At 36.5% G+C, this 22,872-nt stretch overlaps 1 protein-coding gene across 1 annotated transcript in view; it reads left to right on the forward strand.

Annotated features, from left to right (window-relative positions):
* Diaph3 (diaphanous related formin 3) overlaps positions 1-22,872 on the forward strand; it is a 475,947-nt gene that overhangs the window by 292,728 nt on the left and 160,347 nt on the right. The window contains exons 23-24 of the mRNA XM_076930674.1: positions 11,337-11,460; positions 17,681-17,846. Of these exons, the coding sequence (XP_076786789.1) occupies positions 11,337-11,460; positions 17,681-17,846 (290 nt within the window). The remainder of the gene's footprint in view (positions 1-11,336; positions 11,461-17,680; positions 17,847-22,872) is intronic.

The raw sequence follows: 22,872 nt of genomic DNA on the forward strand, positions 1-22,872 counted from the left end.
ATAGTGGATTACATTGATGGATTTCCGTTTATTGAAACATCCATGAATTCTTGGGATAAAGCCTCCTTGATCATGATGGATGATTGTTTTGATGTGTTCTTGTATTCAGGTTGTAGGAATTTTATTGAATATTTTTGCATTGATGTTCATAAGGGAGATTGTTCTAAAGTTCTCTTTTTGGGGGTCTTTGTGTGGTTTAAGTATGAGTATAATGTGGCTTCATAGAATGAATTGGGTAGTGTTCCTTCTGTTTCTATTTTGTAGAACAGTTTATAGAGAATTGGTATTCAGTCTTCTTTGAATGTCTGATAGAACTCTGCACTAAATCCATCTGGTCCTGGACTTTTTTTTGGTGTGCAGACTTTTAATGACTGCTTCTATTTCTTTTGGAGTTATGAAACTGTTTAGATGCTTTATCTGGGCCTGATTGAACTTTAGTAACTTGTATTTGTCTAGAAAATTGTTCATTTCATCCAATTTTTCATCCATTTTTCAATTTTGTTGAGTATAGGCTTTTGTAGTAGGATCTGATAATTTTTTAAATTTTCTCAGTTTTTGTTGTTATGTCTACCTTTTCAGTTTTGATTTTATTAATTTGGATACTGTCTCTGCCCTCTGGTTAGTCTGGTTAAGGGTTTATCTATCTTGTTGATTTTCTCAAAGAACCAGTTTGTGGTTTTATTGATTCTGTGTATAGTTCTTTTTATTTCTACTTGGTTGATTTCAGCCCTGAATTTGATTATTTCCTGCTGTCTACTGTTCTTTGTTGTGGTGCTTCTTTTTGTTCTAAAGCTTTCAATTGTGCTGTCAAGTTGTTCATGTATGCTCTCTCCAGTTTATTTTATAGGCACTTAGAGCTATGAGTTTTTCTCTTAGCACTCCTTTCATCGTGTCCCATAAGTTTTGGTATGATGTGTCTTTATATTAATTAATTTCTAATAAGACTTTAATTTCTTTTTTTAGTTTCTTTCCTGACCACATCATCATTCAGTAGAGTGTTGTTCAGTTTCCACGTGAATGTGGGCTTTCGAATATTTTTCTCATTATTGAAGACCAGCCTTAGTCCATGGTGATTTGATAGGATGCATGGGATTATTTCAGTTTTCTTGTATTTGTTGAGGCCTGTTTTGTGACTAATTATATGGTCTGTTTTGAAGAAGGTTCTATGAGGTGCTGAGAAAAAGGTATATTTTTTATTTTAGGATGAAATGTTCTATAGATATCTGTTAAATTTATTTGGTTCATAACTTCTGTTAGTGTCACTGAGTCTCTGTTTAGTTTCTGTTTCCATGATCTGTCCATTGCTGAGAGTATGGTGTTGAAGTCTCCCACTATAATTATGTGCGATGCAATGTGTACTTTGAGCTTTAGTAATGTTTCTTTTATGAAAGTCGTCCTCTTTCATTTGGTGCATAGATGTTCAGAATTGAAAGTTTATGATGGGTGATTTTTCGTTTGATGACTATGAAATGTCCTTCTTTATCCTTTTTGATAGCTTTAAGATGAAATTCAATTTTATTCAATATTAGAATGGTTATTCCAGCTTTTTCTTAGGACCATTTGCTTGAAAAATTGTTTTCCCTCCTTTTAAGTTAAGGTAGTGTCTGTTTTTGTCACTGAAGTGGGTTTCCTGTATGCAGCAAAACGCTGGGTCCTGTTTGCATATCCAGTCCTTTAGTCCATGTCTTTTTATTGGGGAATTGAGTCCATTGATATTAAGAGATATTAAAGAAAGGAGATTGTTGTTTCCTGCTAATTTTGTTATTAGCAGTGGCATTGTTGTGGCTATCTTCTTCTGGATTTGTTGGAAGATTACTTTCTTGCTCTTTCTAGGGTATAATTTTTTCTCCTTGTATCAGAGTTTTTTCTCTATTATTCTTCATAGTGCTGGGTTTGTGGACAGATATTGTGTAAATTTGTGTTTTTCATGTAATATCTTGGTTTTTCTATCTATGGTAATTGAGAGTTTTGCTGTGTCTAGTAGCCTGGGCTGGCATTTGTGTTCTCTGTATGACATCTATTTAGGGTCTTCTGGCTTTTATAATATCTGGTGAGAAGTCTGATGTAATTTTGATAAATATGCCTTCATATGTTACTTAGCCTTTTTCCCTTACTGGTTTTTATATTCTTTCTTTGTTTTGTGCATTTGGTATTTTGATTATTATGTGATGGGAGGTATTTCTTTTCTTATCTTGTCTATTTGGCATTCTATAGGCTTCTCGTATGTTTTTGGGCATCTCGTTCTTTAGATTAAAGAAGTTTTCTTCTATAATTTTGTTGAAGATATTTATTGGTCCTTCAAGTTGGGGATCTTCACTCTCTTGTATACCTATTATCCTTAGGTTTGGTCTTCTCATTGTGTCCGAGATTTCCTGGATGTTTTGAGTTAGGAACTTTTTGCGCTTTGCATTTTCTTTTACAGTTGTGTCAATATTTTCTATGGTATCTTCTGCACGTGAGATTCTCTCTTCTATCTCTTGTATTCTGTTAGTGATGCTTGCATCTATGGCTCCTGATTTCTTTCCTATCTCCAGGGTAGTTTTGCTTTGTGATTTCTATATTGTTTCTACTTCCATTTTTATGTACTGGATGGTTTTGTTCAATTTCTTCACCTGGAGCCTGTCTTTCCTATTATTTTGGTTGTGTCAGAACTGTTTAGGGTGGATATTGCTGCTGAAGTCCAAGATCTGCTCAGTGTTCAGGCGCAGACTAGACAGAACCAGTGCCCCTTGCACTGTTAATTCTGGGTCCCAGTGGGTCCCATTTACTCCCTGTTTGGCGCTGGTGTTGCTGTCTTCTTACCTAAGATACTGTTGGGGTTAGAGCTCCTGGGAGCCCTGCCTTCTTTGTGTTTTGTGGGATTGGATGCAGACCTGAATCTCAAGATCTGCTCAGTGCTTAGGCGCAGACCAGCATGAACCACTGTCCCTGGCCAGGATTGAATTCCTGGGTCCCAGTGGGTTCCAATTATTCCCTGTTTGGAGCAGGTGTTGCTGTCTCTGTACATAAGATATTGCTGTGGTTGGAGCTCCTGGGAGCCCCACTTACTCTGGGTTTTGTGGGCAGAAGGGTTCATTCTTATTATGCCTTTAAATTGATCAGTCACTAGTGAGTTGTATTTGGCCTATAAATATGTCTGTTAACATCAACATAATAGTTTCTTAGCATATAGCTTATACAGTACTATATACTTAATAAAGAAAATAATTAGGGCTGTTTTTAGCTGATAAGAATTGAACTCTGAATCGCACATAAACACTGAGAAGGCCGTGTGCTAGATATTTGTCTCAGGAAGGACAAAGCTTTCTAGTGAGAATCTGAAAAAAAATGGCACTGTAGAGTAAGTTTACCATCACTTATAAATGCTTTTGTCTTGGCCCATATGGAGTACTGGAGAACTCTGAGTACAGAGGTCTATGCTGTATGGAATTGTCCATTGTAGATGTGAGTACATGTGTACAGAACATAAACCACAGAAAGAGAATGGGATATATGTATCACTTGGATAGTTCTTGGTGAGCGAAGCACTAATATATGTGTGTAGGAGAATGTCATTAGGAGTCTCTTTTTAGGTTTGTGCTGAAGAGTAGTCTTTAATCCCCCCCACACCCCATGTTTTTAGGCTGCCTAGTCTCAGCTTCTTGGTCACCTAAGCAGTTTTAGGTATTGGTTCTGTCTCGTGGAGAGGAACATTATGTCAAATCAGATATTAGTTGGTTACTCCCACAAGCTTTGGGCCACCATTACACTAGCATATTTTGTGTGTGGCACACCATTATAAACCAAAGGATTTACAGCCGAGTTGGTACTTAAGTTTCCCCATTGCTAGTATGCAGAGTACCTTCCTGACCAAAAAGACTGTAAAGAGGTGAAGACACTGTGTAGGCACTAGCTGGATATCTTTATGTATATGAGTTCTATGGATGTTGTCTTCTGTAATTGGGGCATTACTGTTCATTTGAAATGAGCATTCTATAGATTTGGCAAAAGTCTGGATTGCTTGCAGGTCCCTGTAGGAGCCCGTTGGCCAGCAAATTAATTAAATGTAATGGAATCCAGGTATTGGAATCTACCTTTGGTTGCAGATGATGGTCAGTGGGAACTCTCTCATCAATTATTTCAAATTTCATTTAAATCTCCTTCATCTATGTATATATTTTAGGAAGTTTTTACTGCATTAGGTTTTCATGCCACCCCTCAAATTGCCCATAATTTTTGCTGTCTTTCTTCCCCTTTATTTCTTTTGTCCCACTTCACCCTTTTTCTACTGTCCCTTATCCATCCCTAACTATTCTACTTCCACTAAGATCTGTATGCTCTCTCCCCCAGTTCCTTACTCTCTAACTAACCATTGTGGTTCTCTGGGTTGTAGATTGGTTATCATTGAATATCTACATATGAATGACTACATACCATATTTTTTCTGAGTCTGAGTTACCTCAATCAAAGTGATTTTTTTCTATTTTCATTTACCTGTGAATTTCATGTATTTATTTATTTTTATAACATTTACTAATACTCCCTTGTATAAAATTACCATTTTTTTTTTATCCATTCTTATGTTGAAGGGCATCTAGATTGTTTCCAGGAATTTTGGAGGAGACCATATGTGTGATCCACTTGAGATAGAAGCATAGTGGAGGGTGAGCCATCAGCAGGTGTTGGGGATGAGACTAGGGGATTGGCTTTGGAAGAGAGGAAGGCAAAGTTAGACTCCACACTTATCCTACCCACTTCCCTGTGCTGAGTGGTCTGCAGTTTCTCAGGGAATGTCTGATGCTGTTGTGGTCTGGGAGAAGGCCACAAGTGGTGGAAGATGGTTTGTGGGGAAGATCTGTGCTATCCATTGGAGATGAGGGAAGGGAGGATGGAGGAGGCAGTTACTACAGAGCTGGGGTTTAGACTGGGGGATTGGATTTGGAGGAAAGGAAGAAGAGTTAGAAATCTGTAGTTTGCTTCCCTGACTTGTCCATTTATGCTTAATACTTCCCTTGTGGGCAAATACTTCCCCTAAAGGGCAGTACCATCACCCTTTAGTGTATGCACACGAAAGTCTTATTTTGCTAGAGGTTCCATTTGACTATCGATAACAGTCATCCCTTTATGAGCTTTTGGATTGAGTTTTTCCTTTTTTGTTTAGTATCTGTTTATATAAAAGATTTTCAAATTCTTAAAACTTAAACCTGATGTCCTGCCAGTTGACCTTTTCCACAATTACAGTTTTCACAAACAGATATTTCCTCTTTAAAACTCACATCATTCTTACAGAGAAGACTAATTTGTTCTTCATATACAAATAAAATTCCACAGCAGAGATACATGCCCCCTGTTTCTTGATATGGCTTTTAAAATCTCCTCTATTTTGCATCATTCACTCCCCATGCCCTTCAACAAATATAAGCCTTTTCTCTGGCAACATGACGCAGAGAAAACAATACAACATAAAGCTAATTTGTTGAGTGTGAAACTTGTTTTTAACATTTAAAAGTTTCTGTTTATGGAGAAAAGTGAATTTAGTACAAATGTTTAGCTTTCCCAGTGGTAATAAGTATTTAATCTTTTAATAAAGAAATTACTTTTCTTGTCTTGTATCGTGGTATGTAAGTTTGAATGTGGCATTATTTAATAAGTTTATTAGGAAATGATAATCAAGGCTCAGGGATATTCATCATGAATCAGTTTTCATTACAATGATTACTTAAAAATGTAATTCTTAATCTTTTATCTTAAAATTCTCTCATAATATTAAGTCATGGCACCTTATGAATATAAGTTTTTGAAAAACTTATATTCATAATTCCTCCAAGTTTGAATGTTTATTTTGTGATTTAAGTTCTGGTCTAAAGCCTCTCCATCACTATTGGTCTGTTCTTGTCATAATGACAGCATGCTTGATGAAAGGCTGACAGATGTTAATGAACTAGATAGTAAACCTCCTTTTACATTTCATTTCTAATAATTTCATCAGAAAATGCTAATGCTAAATTCAAAATTTATTCCTCCAACAAACATTTGAGGATCTTTCAGTATATTACTGAAGATACAGAATGAAATAAAAAATATTTTCCTTATTTTGTTTTAGATAAAAGAATAAAACTTTAATAAAAGTATAATTAGAACTATTAACACATTCAGTGACATTTATCAAGCACAGTTTCAGTTTACTAATTGTAGAGAGAGTCTCAAACAAATGTGAGGTGCATGATACGAAGTCCTCTTTTACAGAATTCCCAGCCATTGGGGAACAAGGCTACATAAAGTGATACCTGTATAGAGTACTTCAATTGCAAAGCTTGAGACACATTATGGTTCTAATGGTAGAACCATTACAGCATACTTTCTAGTGGACATGATGAGGTTTGGCTTTTGGTATAAGACCAAAGGTAAGAGTGATAAGGAATGGGATGGTCAACATGTGGTATATGAGATTTATAGAATCAGGTACCAGATGGGGGGCAACCTATAGGAACAACAGAACTATAATATTAATATATATTGTATTTGAGAATACCTTATAAAAGATTATCACCTATATCCTGCCAGGTTGTGGGTAGATCATGGTCCAGTTACTCAAATATTATGTAACAGACAACTGGGAATTAGTGTTGACATCCATATGCTCAGTGTAAATGCGGTATTGGAGAAAAACAGGAACTTGGGGGAGAGGCAGAGATACTTACTCGGAGCCTAGGAGCGACATGCCTGTTGTATGTAGTTAAATGTTATCTATGACAGGGAAGGTTCAAAACTAGCAGCTTCGCGTACAGGAATCAACTTGTGGTGGTCCTTCTGCCATTCCTCTGTACATGAGCTTGTTGAGTGCTGGCTCATATGCCTTAGGTGATTGAGAGATAGCCTGTCTGATTGAATCGGCACTAAAAGAGCCTACTTTATAACAGCTCTGCTTTTATTATATTTATTCTAAGTAATGGTACAAGATTTGTTTCTTAGTCCAGAAATGTGACAAAGTTGAACAGTAAAAGGTAGGGTAGAGCTTCTAGGAATCCTCAGATTCAGAATTGATAGCTATCTGCACTTGAAACTCATATTAAATCCCCCATAGCCCCCACCAGAGCTAAGAACCTTACCCGTGCCTTAGGCTTGCCAGCCAACCTCACTACCACTGAGGTATGCCTCCAGCCCCTAAACTGGCATCTGAAAGAGGCATCATCTTGTGAGATTGAGCACTTGTTCATGTAGAAAGCATGCTGTCCACTCTTTAGCTCATATACCTGTGAATGAACACTTCCACAGCGTTTACAGTTAAAAAGTCCCCTGCCTGTTTAAAATTACTCATCAAAAATAATCTTTGAGCCTTAAGGGTAAAAGTTTGTTTGAAGAAGAACAAAAACTGTTTATAGAAATTTAGTAATTGCTGAAAAAAAAATCCTGCCAGCATGATTTTTAAAACACTTTAGTTTTACCCGTTCAGTGGTTCCAACCATTAGACTGTATTTTATTAGCCTGGAATTTACACACTCCTTTTTCTCTTCCAAATGTGTTTTGGTCCTTACTTAAAAGCTAGCAGTGAGAGGTTGGTCATTTAAATTCACTTAACTACAATGTACGAGTAATGTAATCAGAGAGTGCAGATGAAGCAGAAGAAATCGCTTAGTAGGATTTCTGTTTGTAGAGTAGACACAAGCACATTTTAAAGGGTAGCTTAATTATTCTGGCTGGTGGCCTTAAATGTGCCCCAAGCACCTCTAATGATTTGCCCTGGAACACAATGACTTTCTTTAGCCTGATTTCCACAGTGCTACAATGTCCTGTGGCCCCGCTGTATATGGTAGTGGGGAACACCTTGCCTTTCCTGTTGTTTCTTCGGTGTTGCAATCATGTATTTCAGCCTTGATGTTTCATCATTTCTTATTCACTTCTACAAATAAGAAAAACACATTATATTCCCCCACTCCCAAAAAGGCTTCATCCTACATTAGATGATATTTTACGAAATATCAGCGAGGAAAGAATTTGAGGTGGCATAATACTATTTTTGATAATGTTGAAATTGAACATAAAAGAAGTTGATTCATACCACATGAAAGCAGTCCCCAGTGCACTGTACAGGATGGTTACAGAAGCCTCCTGTCCAATATGGACAAGTGTTCCAGTGTATTAAATATGTGAGTAAAGGATGAGCACTTTAACATCCTTCCCCCCTCATCCTCAAGGGAAAGGAAGGGGAGGCTGTCACGCTTGAGTTAGACATCCATGGCCAGTGATTTAATTACCTTACCTTGTAATAGTATTCCAATAAGGACAGAAGTGGATTTTTAAGGGAGCTTCCTGGTCTGTGAGCCAAGAGATTACTGGGCAGAAGATGTGTTGCCTAAAGAGAGCAGGCAGTTCTGCCAGATCTCCTGTCCTCAGTAGAAGGCTTCTCCTTCCTTGAGCTGTTCCTGTCTTGTGTCCATTTTAATAACACTGCAGTGGTAAGGATTGTGGTCTCCCAAGTTCAGGAGCCACCCTATTGAACTTTGCAACTTTAGAGAAGGGGCTTGTACAGATCTAAGCCAAATTTCTAGCCAGTTGAAAAACATGGATGACTGCCTGGGATTGATGTTGGCATCTGAATTGAAGGTTGCCTTGTGCAATGTATTCTGTGTTCTGAGTATACCACTGACTTTCTGTAATTACTGTTAAACTAACATGGAAGTGTACAAAACCCAGTTGTAAAGAGTTAAAGAGACTCAGGTCCTGTTGGAAAAGTCTGTGGTACAAGAAAACAACTGCTACCAAAGTACTCTCAACCCCACCACTAACAGCTCCGGCCATGTTCTCTCTCACGCTTGTCTTGTAACTTTTGTTTCCCAAGTGGTCTCCAAACTCACAGTTGTTAATTTCCAGTGTGAGGAACCATTTTCTTGATTCTTTTTTTTTTTTTTTTTTTTTACAAATTTTACAGGTGGTTGAGGAACTTTTATACTTACAGAATCTTTGGCACCCCTTATTAAACAAAGGTTCAAACCCACATAAACACATATTTCATTAAGTAAATATGTATTCAGTCAAGCTTCAGGTTTGGCATCTTTTTGTTACAGGTTAGGCACATTTCCCAACATATCCCTGGTGTCTGGATTTATGAAGGTTTCACACTCCTATTTGTTGCTGTCTATATTCCCTACTGTGTTGGGCATATGCTTTTTATTCACGAATAGGTTATGGCTTTAGATGTTCTTTTCTTAAAAAAATATACTTTTTAGTTGTTTATGCTTTCCTTGAATACTAAGCCTCAGTTTTCTCATTTTGTCAATTTGGAACACTAATGATACCTAGATCATGACGTGAGAAAAGGCAGGAATATATCAACACTCAGCAAAGACGACAGTCATCATTGATGCTGTTATATCATAGCAACTACTGCCATGAATACTGCTTCACGGCAGTAGTAGTAAAATACAACTCATAGCGCAAATTGGTACAGGACTTTAAACTTTCCTTTCCACTTATTTAGTTAATAAAAAGTAATTTGTTATTTTAAATCTTTATATAATACCATTTTCAAAGTATAAAAACTATTGAGCCACAAGTGAGATTTCTTGAAAAATCATAACACACATGCTAATGACACATTAGAAAAGGGACCAAATAGACTACGAGAACAAAAGGTATCTTTTCTGTAATTCAAATAGAGAACTTAGGAAGTAGCAAAATACGCACTTGGAAGTAAGAGAAGTAAATGCAGCTGTGTAGATCTGGTTGAGGAGAAGCCATGGTTGTGGATATATTGATAATCAGACATAAGAGGACCCATTACCATTAAGAGCAGTGTCCAGCAACATGCTGCCTGAAAATAAAAATGAACCAGACTTAATTATTACATTAACTGCTGTCATAGTGGAAGGGATTCCATGTAAACCTTTGTCTATGTTACCTTTTCATTTACTTTTAAATTTAGTAGGTAAAACTGAACCCACAGCCTCCTGTAAACTAAGCATACACTGTGTCTCTCGGATCTATCCTTAGCCCTATCTTATTTTGAAAAGCGTACATAGGATACACACCAGAAATTTAAGAGAAAAGGAGATAAATCATTGGGGAAAACGTACATTAATATGAATTGAGAATGATTTTCCCATGGTCTGAGCCAAAGGTTATAATATCATTTTTCTGACAACTGTTACATGTAATTAAGTCTTGGAGCTCAGTAATTGCGGTATTTAACAATTAGATTATTAATTAAAATAAAAGTATATGTTAAGATTTTGTTAAAAGCTATTGATGTGAGTGTTGTTTGATATAGAACTATATAAAAGCACAACAATACCACTTCATATTTTTTACATCATTTTCTGTTTTTTTTCTGTTGCATTTTTTTCACAAATATAAACCATTATTGTCGGGTTTTGTTGTTATGTTTGTTTGTTTGTTTGTTTGCATGTTCCTAGGTATTTTGATTGCATCACTGGGCATCTCCACACTTACAGGTTATACTTATACTTATTCTTCACAATTAATTCAATGTCAGAAAATGAAAGGATACTTAGAATTATTTTATTTATTTAAAGATATCATTTTACATAAGTTAATAGTTTTTATTAAAATTTATCAGAACCTAAAGCAAATCAGTATTTAAAAGTCATTTTGAGGGTACTACATCTACTTTATGGAATAGTTACCTCTTAACCTTATTCATGTAAAAGTGAATGAGTCTGTGGAGAGTTGACCGTTCGCTTAGTGTTTGCTGCAAAGCCCATTCTTTCACCAGTGCCTCAGCTATCTTGGTTACCATGGGTTGTTTGTGCATACTGATTGAGAGAGCACATTGAATTCAAAGATGGAGCCTGTCTGTGATTAGATAATAAACATAGACAGTGCCCAGGTACTGGTAAAGAATATCTTTGTGATCTAAAATGCCATCTCTGACCTTTTCCTTCCTGTGAGAGATTCGTTTGTCCACTACGGAGACTTTGGGCACATTCTTTCCAACTGTTCACCAGTTCTCACAAGGGATTTGTTGGGGAAAATGTAACAATTATATTTGAGTTCATTATTTCAAATGAACTTCCTTTGCTCTTATGTGACTAGATCATTCTGTTGTGTTTGTAGTAGTTCGGATGTCTACTTTTAACCATTTATTTCTTAAATGTGATTGGCTTATGTGGGAACTTCCTGTATTTCTCCCTATTTTATAATAAATCGATTGTTGTATTCCCTTTATATCTGGATTTAAAATTCAAAAGGTTAAAAATTAAATTTGATGAAACAGAATGTTTTAGAATGAGTTTCTCACTATGATTTTAAAAAAAAACAAATGTTTTGTTGCTAGATTGTTGTACCTTTTCTATATTATAATTTTGTCCTTTCAAGGCATTTAATATGCTCTCTTCTAGTCTCTGTAGAAATGCTGGAAAAGAACTTGAAGCAGATGGGAAGGCAGCTTCAACAGCTTGAGAAGAATTTGGAAACCTTTCCCCCTCCTGAGGACTTGCATGACAAGTTTGTGATAAAGATGTCCATATCCTTTTGATATCTAAATAAGTTAGTTGTCAATGGATCTACAATTTCTTATTGTTTTAAGTGTGCTTTTATAACTACCATACATTACATAGTGCCATATTATTAGAGGTTTAACTTTTATCTTTCAGGTAAACTAACCAGAGAGTGTTTATCATAAATAATACACCAAATATTTCTATGTCTTTTTACCTTTTGTCTTCCTGAATAATAGAATGTTCATTCTGTCTGTTCCTTCTGTTTGCCTAATTTCATCTGATAAAAATATTAAAACTTAGTTTGAGGAAATTTGAATCTAATGTCGTGAAATGTGGCTTAGCTACATTTGAACCATTTCAGGAATCAAATATAGACTATAAAATCTCATCATAACTGACTACTAGTCAAGGATTGAGATAAATTAAAAATTAACTCTGATGCCATTTAATGTAATATTTCTGTAGAAGACTCTGACATTCCAAACTAAAAAAAAAAAAAAAAAAAGCTGGGTGTGTATGCTTTCTTCTAACTCAAAGTAAAATTGAAAACACAGTATATAAATTAGTAGCACAGAGGTTTGTATGTTATTTGATTCACAGGTTACTTTGTATTCACTTATCTTTGTTATTAGTACCTTTGTAGCTTAGCCTCTAATTAGTAACTGAAGTAATGAACTTCCTTATTTCCTGAAGCTAATGTTGAATTGCTGTGTAGACCACTGTATGAAATCAGCAATTGGTATCTGTTTCATAATGAAGTATTGTTAATAATGCATTATTAAAATCCCATATGGATATCTGAATTTTATACGAAAGGACAACCCAGTTATAAAATGAAAAGTTATAAATAGATTTCTCTAATACTTTAAACTGATGTACTTGAAGTAATATGACTTTCTCTTTTTACTTCTTCCTTGACATTTAGTGAATCAGAAAATTATTATTTGGTTTGTCATAGACTTTATTGTATGTGCTTTCAACCTAATTGTGAATTAGTTCAATTTTATCTTCCTTCTCTATCTTTGTCAGGAAATATCATAAAAATGCACTCAGTAGCAATCAGTTAAGGATAATGTGTTTGTTTCCTCTTGAATCTTATCTCCTACCCAGCTGCTTTTTAAAGAGATTGTCTCTATAGACTTTGGTAAGGATTTATTTTCCCTCTCTCTTTTTTTAGACAAAAAATTAAGTAAATAATCCATCAGAAGTATAGGTTTTCATCACCATTAAAACTGACAAATTATGCATTTTATTATATGTATATTAAAGTTATGTTTTCATAATTATACTTGGAATTGTTTCTCAGTTATTTTTATCATGTTGTCACAATCACATGTACTACTGTTTTTGTTGCTGCTGTTTGTTGTTGTTGTTGTTTGTTATTGTTATTTTTGTTTTGTTTGTTTGCCCTTAAGTATTATTAACTGAAATTGTTGGGTTTTGTTTGCTATAGATCTAAAAAGCATCTTATAAAAAGTTTGATCCCATGTAGCTTTGGATCATCCACTGTGAGTGGCTAATTAGGAAGCTTGGGTTTCTCAAACTAGCACGAAATCCTCAAATGGTGCTCCACAGATTGTCTCTGGACATACCCCTGCCTGTATCCATATGACAAAGTACTGGATGCTGTCAGCTTCCTGAAAGGTGTGCAGCTCATAAAACACAGACAGCAGGAAATCAGAAACAGGAAGGATGAGGCTTTGCTGGAAACAGTTTTTCATTCTGAGTAAAATTACACTCGGTGGACAGGAGAGCTAGTATATCCTGTCGCTAAATATCACAACCTAGAAGCCTCTAATGAACTGATTAGCATTCATGTGTCTCTTGGAAGTCAGATATATGAACAGTTGGTGCACTTTGCTATTGACAAAGCTTATAATCATAAATATTCTTTGCCAAGATTAGACTGCACTCGTTTGCTTTCCATCTTAGTTAGACATACTAGTTTTGAAGTAATTAAATCATTCGTTGCAAGACTTTGTTTACTTTAATTAGGACTGACAAGTCAAATTTTGAATATTAAATGAATTTATACAGATCTTATTAAAATGGCAAATTGTGTGCTTCCTGAAAATGGAAGAGTTTAGAAGCAAAAAATGCACAATGAATAAAAATGTACTAAATTTGTTATTAGCACTCAAACTTTGTTGATGCTCTATGATTAAATGCTTATGAGTTGAAGACTATAGAAAAACTTTAGTTCTTCAACCCATTCTGGAGGAGTATTGTATATTAATTTTGTTTGTTTGCTTTTGTTTTGGGGTTTTTTTGCTGTTGTTTTTTCTAGACAGGGTTTCTCTGTGTAGCCCTGGCTGTCCTGGAACTCACTATGTAGTCCAGGCTGGCCTTGAACTCAGAAATCCACCTGCCTCTGCCTCCCAAGTGCTGGGATTAAAGGCCTGTTCCACCACTGCCTGGCTAATTAATTTGTTAAAAATGTATCTTTATGAGTAAATGTTTACTTTGAACAATTATGATTCAATATGGTATTAAATAATCTAATAGAAGTGTTTGAAAGAAACAGATTGTCTTAGGGTTCCTCTTGCCGAGAAGAAACACCATGACCAAAACCAAGTTGGGGATGAAAGGGTTTATTTTATTTGGATTATACTTTCAGATCACAATCCATCCTTGTTCAAAGTCAGAACAGGAACTGAAGCAGGGCAGGATCCTGGAGGCAGGCACTAATGCAGAAGTGACGGAGGGATGCTACTTACTGGCTGGCTCTCCCTGGCTTGCTCAACCTGCTTTCTTAAAGAATCCAGGATCACCAGGCCAGTGATCTAACCACCTACAATGGGCTGGGCCCTTCCCCATTAATTACTAATTATGGGATGTTGGGTCATTGAGTAGATGGATTTTGTTTTCTTGAATTTCTCTTGTGTGGCCACTGTCTCTTTGTAATTTCTCTTTACTTTTTCCTTTATTTTACTTACTTATTTATAATGACTTTTCAAGACAAATTAAATATGCCACTACTGGATCTGTTTGAATCTAGTTTACAGTGACCTTTTCCCTTACTCCACTATCCAACTACTTGGTGTTCTTTGTCTTACAGATAATGACCTAGTTCTTTTAGCCACCCCCATCATCTTAGCCAGGACTATTCCCCTTCTCATCTCAGTTAACCTCTGCCTCCCTGTGTAACAAAAGAAATGTTAATTTTTTTTCATGTTGATTATTATGGGATCTGTTTACCTTTTTATACTCATCTGTCTCCACGCTGTATATAATGTACATTATATGACCACAGAATCTTAACTGATCTTGTTCAATACTGTTCTCTTTAAGACCTAGATGTACAGTGAACTTCAGTGTATTTTTTGAAATGGTTGTCTATGTCCTGTGTTCCAAAAAAAGGATTGTCAAATACATTAGATATATGGATCTCACTGAAGTTGCTCCTTGAACACTATCTTACTAAAATGATTGTTTCTCTGCCTCTCTCTCTCTTTCTCTTTCTCTCTGTGTCTGTCTGTCTCTCTCTCGCTCTCTCTCGCGCTCTCTCTCTCTCTCTCTCTCTCTCTCTCTCTCTCTCTCTCTCTCTCTCTCTCTCTCTCTCGCCCTCTCTCTCTCTCTCCATGTGCATGACTCTCTGCATGTAGAATTAATCTAGAGGGCGATTTCTGGTACCCCCTGAGTTACTTTCTAGCTCATGTTAAGAGACAGGATCTCTTCCAAACTGAGAGCTTACACATATGACTAAGGTACTTAGACAAGGAACTACAGGTACTTACCTGTTCCTACCTCCCAGCTCTGGAATTACAGCACAGCCCCCTTCTCCTGACCTTTCACATGGCTTTGGGCACCCCCACTCAGGTCCTCCTCCTTGCTCGGCAGGCACCTTACCCAGGATTTCCCTAGCCCATGGAAGCAGGGTGTTCCTGATGATGGCAGTGTCCTAATGTCCTACTAATGTTAAAGTGTGGCTGCAGCTATGGAGGAACCCGGCAGTCAATGGTAGTGGTAGACAAGGACTACAGTGCAGGTTTTGTTTTAGCCAGCTCTGGCTACTTGTTTTGAGATCATGTATACACAGATCTGCTTCTTATGATTCAAGTGGAAATATTTTAGGGATTTTCCTCTGTTTTGAAAAAGAGAAAGGAAAAAAATAGATTTCTTAAAACACAAGGTAGATGTAATGTGTGTGTCACATTATATACATAAATTCATGCTTTCTCAAAAGTTTATTTTGTTGCATGTTGCCTGTTTTTCTGAACAAATAGAGAACTTGATGTTAGGAAAATGGATACAGCCTAACCATTACTGATATACACATGTCTTTTCTTCCTTCCTTCCTTCCTTCCTTCCTTCCTTCCTTCCTTCCTTCCTTCCTTTCTCCTTCTTTCCTCCCTTCCCTCCCTCCTTCCCTTCCTTCTTTTGTTTTTTCTTTCTTTTAAGCCTTATCTGTAGTATTAAGCCTGCCTCAACCCACCAATCGCTAAGATTCCATATGTGAACCATATACCAGCGTAGACATTTTGTCTAAGTGGAGTTTAGGAGTCTACACAGGATATCTAGTTTTGGTTCTTCTTTGAGATGGTGATAATTATTCTTCCATTGTTCCTTAAAGAGGGGACTCTGAGGACTAAGGTAGTAAGCCTTATTCACATAAGCAGTTATTTGATCTCTATCAGACAGTCGTTTTAAACTGATAAGGAGTAACCATTATTCCTTATCACAGCTTGCTTTACTATTATTTTGGGTAATTCGCATTATTCAAATCTCTCCTTCATTTCCTTTTGGACAAAATTGTTTTATACATAATAATGATAAGAAAATTTACTTAAAACCCTCCTGGGTATTAGGGCAAACCAATGTCATTTCCGAGGCTGTGGTTCTTAGTCATCTTTTCCTCCCATCCTTCAATGTAGCTGCACTGTTTTCTAAGTGTATGCAGATGTACTTCTGATGTTTCCTTAGTCATGGTCTTACCTCAAAACCTACAGAGTTCCATTGCTTTATTTTACACTCTTTGACAAATGAATTCTTGACAATGTGCATCTCCCCACATATTGGGAGAAAATTAGTAGTATTTGTGCATTTTTCTCTTGTTAAAATTTAGCCTTGTAAGCAGTTACATGGGCAGAAATGGACAGGAATGGAATTACCCAGAGACCATCAGCCAAGTACTTTCTTCTTAAATCATTATATTATATCTCAACCATGTATCCAAGTACATGTGTGCATACAGTTTTGTGAGTAGAATATCCATAACATTTCACCAGACTTTTGAAGAGACCCTTTCTGCCAAGGTTGACATAAAATATTGGTACACATATCCTTAGGATGTATGATTTTCAAGAGTCTTTCTTCAAAATATGGTGTGGTGATTTTATATCAGATTTTCTTAATAGTTTTTTTTTTTTTTTTTTTGAAATAAAGGCCTGTTGTCTATTTTCCAAATATTTTCTACTACCAGTGACATACTATTTTCTTATCACTATACTGTCTTTCAGAATGGTTTGACTTACATTATCAGAAATTTGCATGAGAACAATGTCAAATATCTGTCCCCACATTTGCCTACTGTTTTTTTTGTGTATGCAAGCATAAATTTTAACCAAGCAATATGTAGAAGAAACTATATATGAATATTTTAGTAAAGCAGTTAAACTCTCAATTTACTATTCTGCTCTTAAAATCTTCAACTTCAATTAAGTGAGCTGTGACGATATCATGTGTTTATGTATATTCCCAACTGCCTGATCACTCTTCTAGGCAAGTTAGAACTGATTCACTCCGCACTGTGAGCTATAGGTGACCCTGTTCTTCCAGTGTTGAGGTAAGGCTGTTGAGGCAGGGAGAATGAAGGCCTTGTGTGTACACACAGGATGTACAGGCTCTATGCATTGACCTTAAGGTGTTGTATTCAACTGCTTTTCTCCATGGCCATATTCTTTACCTCAGGGTATACTAATTGCTGGGTCTTAGCTGCTGAACTAGAATCATTTATTTTACAAGCTGCCTCACATAGATTACTATTATTATGATAAATTGGAAAAAATTCTTAAACTGAACTATAATAGACAGATATTAAATATATAAATATTTATTTGGCTATTTCTAGAATTAATTTGAAATTCAATAACAGTTTCTTTGCTCTGTGTCCTAGAGAAGATTCTCTGGCAGCCATTTATCAGTTTGGAAGATGAGTGACCAAAAATTAGAATCACATATGGAGCTAGTTTTCATGTAAAACATTGTTCTGTAAATTTCAAATATCCTTAACTTAATATATACAGCTTCGTTACTAGTGCGAGAGAGCAGTATGAAAAACTGTCCACGCTACTGGACACTATGACACAATTGTACCAGAGTGCCATGGGCTACTATGCAGTGGACATGAAGAAGGTCTCTGTGGAAGAGTTCTTTAATGACCTGAACAACTTCAGAACTTCATTTATGGTACGGGAAAATTCTACCGTTGCTTTCTGAAAATTGCTCTTACAATGAATGTTCTTGCCTATCCTCTCTGTAACTGTGGTATTTAATTCTCTTCTTGCTTTTTCTAGTGAAGCCTATCTTTTCTGGAGTTGCAGATTAGCTCTAAATTTTTCAAATTTTAAATCTGTTGAAAAATGTGTGGTTTGTTCTCTTTCAGGCCTTTTTTTTAACATGAAACTGTAATCAGAAATTTTGATTGAAAAAGTGACAAATTCTGAAGGTTTTCATAAAGGCCCCCTCCTGGCTGATTACAGAGCACATTTATAATAAGTTTTTGGCTGTGAATTTGCTTCTTTATGCTTAAGATCAATTTGTATTTTTGTGGTATAATTTTACCAAATTCCGTGCAGCTCCTGTGAAGCTTTTTCCCTCCTAGTTGAATGCATTGGACAATGAGCCCCCTGCCATTCCCTTTGAGTAGGTTTTACATTCCCACAGTTTGCCTCAGATGCTTTAATAGGGAGGTCAGGTCTTTGAGGTAGAATCCTTTCATTTAGGTATTAAAAAGATCTTTTGAAAAGTATTAGCTGATTAGATGGGGAAAAAAAACCACACACACACATACACACACACACATATTAAAGTGAGAAGGTATTGTTGCTTCCCTTGGGAGATAGGGGATACCTTATTGCAAGGGAAAAATTGTTATTCTTAATAAGTGGGGAAATCATTTTTGTATTTCAGCACACGTTTTGTGAGGATTAAAAAGTTTTGAAGTATAAAGAAAAAGAAGTTTGAGTTTAGGGAGCTGCTTTTTCGTCTCAGGCAAACTTTGTTGCTAACTTTGCTGGACTCAGTTATAATCACTTAAAAATGAGTTGATGAACTTACAATGAAAATCCTCCATTTATTTACTAATAATTCTCATCCTGTTTTCTCCAAAATTTCAGGGGTCCTTTCAATTGTTTTTATTAATGGATATGCACTCACTTTGTCTTCTTGTGATAGGTATATGTCACTTTCTGTATAATAACTTTACAATTTCTGTAAATTTTAAAATGTTTCAGTTTGAGAAAGGTAGACTTAGGTTCCAGAATGACATCAGTATTATTTTATTTGCTTGCATTGATCCATTCTGCACATAAATGATCAAGGTTTCTTTTGTATTATATGAGGAAGGTTAGTACCAGGTTCTTGGCCCAGTCCTATTGCTGAGCTGGCACGATTCCCTGGAGATCTTTCTTTGTTTTAGGCCACTCTGCCATCTATGTTCAGTGCCTGAAATACTGCTCCTTCTGTTCTCGGCTGCATCCCCTTCCACTCATCGCCCCAGACTTTCATTATTCTGTAAAGCTTTGAGTCTGTCTGACTCACCCTTAGGTGTCTAATACAATACATCACTTAAATTGGTAAACTTTAGGATTTCTCGTGATCAGTGGATGCCATGCTTTAATGGCTGATATATTCTTCTCAACCACTTTCCAGGTTCCATCTTCACTTATTTAAACTTCACCACAACTAGTATTTGTACTCAATACCCTTGGTCCACCAGTCTATAGCTAGTCAGGAGCCTGTGTGCTGACCTAGGTTGTCTGGCTCCAAATTTGTACTATATAGGCCTGAGTTGTGCAAACTTTTAAATGTGTGGTATCTACAACACTTTCAAGTGGTATTAAATTACTGCCCTCTACTTCCAAAATAAAAGTCATGACCAGTTTCATTTGTTGTAAGTCATTTAATTTGTAGTGAATTTATCTGAGCCATTTTGAAATACCTCTACTTTTGAACTGAAACAATTAAAAGTTATCTAGTCAAATCCCTGTGGTATACTGTTGACCATCTTACATCATCTCTCCTAGGTGTTACTACAGTCACAACTAAGTCATTCAGATATTATTCTTCAGGTTTATATTTCTGTTCCATAAGAACCTTGTTACAATAGCAGAAGTGGCAACACCTGTAGACCAAGAGGGGAAAATTTCAAGACCTTGTAGCTTCTGGAAAGAACAGCTGTTCATTTGACAGTGCTTTAATTCACCCCATTTAGACCAAGAGTCCTTTTCTTCCACAACAAGGCTCTGTGCTTCCTGGGTACTAGTCTGTTTAGAGCTACTGATCCAGCTTTTGTAGAAATGAGGGCTAAGGTAAGGAGAGATGAAATTTTATTCAGTCTTATTGTTGTTAGCATCAACAAGAGGAGGAAACCCCAAATACCCCAGAGGCTGAGCTTCTCTCTAGGCTCTGTGTACTACATGGGCACACCGAGTGAATCTCCATGGTCTTTTTAAGCTACAGCTTTATTGATAGAGGACAGTGAGGTCGAGCTGTCCAGAATTTTAGAAAAAGGGCTTCAGCATTGAGAGGAACTTCCTGTGATTCCTTTTTAAAACAATGTCTATGCCTTGTTGTGTCAGGCATAGGGGAGGTGTGTATATAGAACATGTGTAGATGTCAAAGGACAACTTGGTGGGGAGGTCAGTTCTCTCCTTCCAGTCCATGGGTCCTGAGGGTGGAACTCAGGCCATCTTACTTGGCAACAAGCAAGCCTGTACCTCCTGGAGCAACTCATTTCCTGAATCCTGCACTTTGGATGCTTACTGTACCTGTCACTAAAGTTCACAAGAAAATTGAACTGATGACTTCTACGTTTTGAGGGGTGGTGTTTTGGTTTTGCCTTCTTTTGACTACTTGTTAAATAGAGCACACAGCATACTTCATTTCTTTATACTTACCCTTTCCATTGATGGCATCATGATGGAAGATACATTTGCATGACTGTTCTGCTTCCAGAATATAAAATGTTCTCTCTGAGGTTTGAGAACAGTGAAGCCTAGCTGGCAGAGGGAGAAAATGAAGGTGTGTGTGTGTGTGTGTGTGTGTGTGTGTGTGTGTGTGTTTGTATCTGCCTTTCTGAAACACCTTTCTGTGGGGCTGTGTCAAGTATAAAGGTAAGATTGGAGGTGCTGGGTGAAATGTTGACATGTTGACTGCAAGCTGTCAGCTCTGCAGAGTGGTACTCAGGCCCTTTTACTCTACTTCATTAGAAGTGCTCATTGGTTAACACCTCTGTGCTCATTGGTTAACACCTCTGAGGAGCTTTAGGCTTACTCTTCATGGGCTCCTCCCAATCTGTTTGTTACTAGTGATGATATATTTTCATGGGTCATTTGCATTCAGCATGTTATTTTCTGATCCTACTGGTGACCTTATACCTTTCTTTTTCTTATTCAACAGCAAAATCATATTCATGCTTGCCTGTGGATTTAAGTCTGCTTTTCCTTTGTCCCTGTCAATGTAGTCTTGTTATGTAATGTGTTCCAGCCCACATTGTATCCTAGAACAGGTCTGTGCCCTGGCTTTACTAGCCTGGCCTGAACTGCAGGATTTTATCTTTAATGATTTCATTATTCTGATGTTGCTTCCTTTTCAGTGAAAACTCCTTTGCTCTTACTTCTCCTTCCTCAAAATTATTAGCGGATTTCAACTCTTTCCAAACCCAGAAGCAGTGTCGTCTGAGTTCTTCCGTATTTTGTTGAATGGCCTCACTTAGAAAAGATTTCTACTGCTTTTTTTCTCTTTTGACCTTTTCTTGCATGCCTTTTAGGTAAAAGGTTTCAGATGAATTATACATATATTTAGTGTTTGCAACATACTTTAGGACTATGAATCCTTTAATTGTTCTGTGTCACATAATTCATATGGAGTGATATTTTGTGTGTGTGCAGCTTTTGAAAACAAGTAATTCCTGAGCACAGGAATGCTTTTCTCTGAGCTTTCTCTGCACTGAACATTCATTTCTAATTCATAATGTGTTAGACTTTATCCTCATTTTTTGTCTTCTATTGTGAAATTTAGCTGTTTATTTCACAAATAGGAAGAGGTTGGTGGTCATGAGCAGACTCTGGCATCTAGTACCATTTATTGACATGTGTCTTTGTAGATTATTCGTGACAGTAACTTGCAAGTTACCTAACCTTACTGAGCCTCTGTTACCTGTCAGTAACTGAATGGAGTGGAGTTAATGACCAAATGCACATGAAACCATACAACAAGCTTGCTCTGTGCAAACAACAGATGCAGTAACTTTGTTTTCCTGTTTCTCTGTAACAGTATTGAAATTGTGTCTCCCTCCTTTTTTCATATGCAGAGCAGAATAGACACCCAATTTGTGTTTAGCTCTGGCATTAGATTATTTCTACAGGTTATTACTTAGGTTTCATCCAATCAATATTTGCCATTCATATTTTTGGCAAATATTAATTTAGTTGATTTTTTGCTTATATAATTTAAATATGTATAATGAATCAATAACAAAGCAAGAATAACTTCTAGAATTTTCCTGTATTTTTTTTGCTCAGTTAACATTTGCTTAACTGCTACTATTCCATCATCCAATGAGAAGACATTTTGCTGGGGTTTTGTTTGTGTGTCTTGTTGTTGCTGCTGCTGTTTTCAATGAGGACAGCTAGGTAAATCATTTAAACCACACAAATTTGATGCTTGTCAGCTCTGAATGCCATTCGTGCTAACTGCTATGTAATCCAGCTAGACAATAGCAGGTGGGCAAAGCATGGCACATGTCCTGCATGCCTCTTGAAGCTTTTAGACTGATACGTTTTATCGGGGCAAAAATATGTACAAGTCTTACGGTGGAGTGTTGAGCCAGCTTCTGTGATTATAATAGAAAGCATCTTCCACCCATGCATATTTTGGTGGGCTTACAATTTCAAAGTTGTATTTGGAGTCTTTTCACATAGGGCTTCTGTCTTCATTAGCACCTTTGTTATTCCAAGATCATACTTGGAGCTCTAAGGCTTCCCACATAGAAGAAACTATTCTGAGTTTTCCCCCTCCTCATCTCTTGGTGTCTTGTTTTATTCAAGCAATATGATCAATCCTAGTTGCTTAGATTTTGACTTTGCAACTTTGAAAATATTTGTGATGATTTCCTAATCATGATTCCTTTAAGATTTCACAATGAAAACATACCCAATGTAACTGACTTTGCCTTACTCCATGGGATATATGTATTGAACAGACTGGTTCT

This window comes from Arvicanthis niloticus, chromosome 3 (assembly GCF_011762505.2).
Source record: "Arvicanthis niloticus isolate mArvNil1 chromosome 3, mArvNil1.pat.X, whole genome shotgun sequence".
In the NCBI taxonomy this organism is placed as follows: domain Eukaryota; kingdom Metazoa; phylum Chordata; class Mammalia; order Rodentia; family Muridae; genus Arvicanthis; species Arvicanthis niloticus.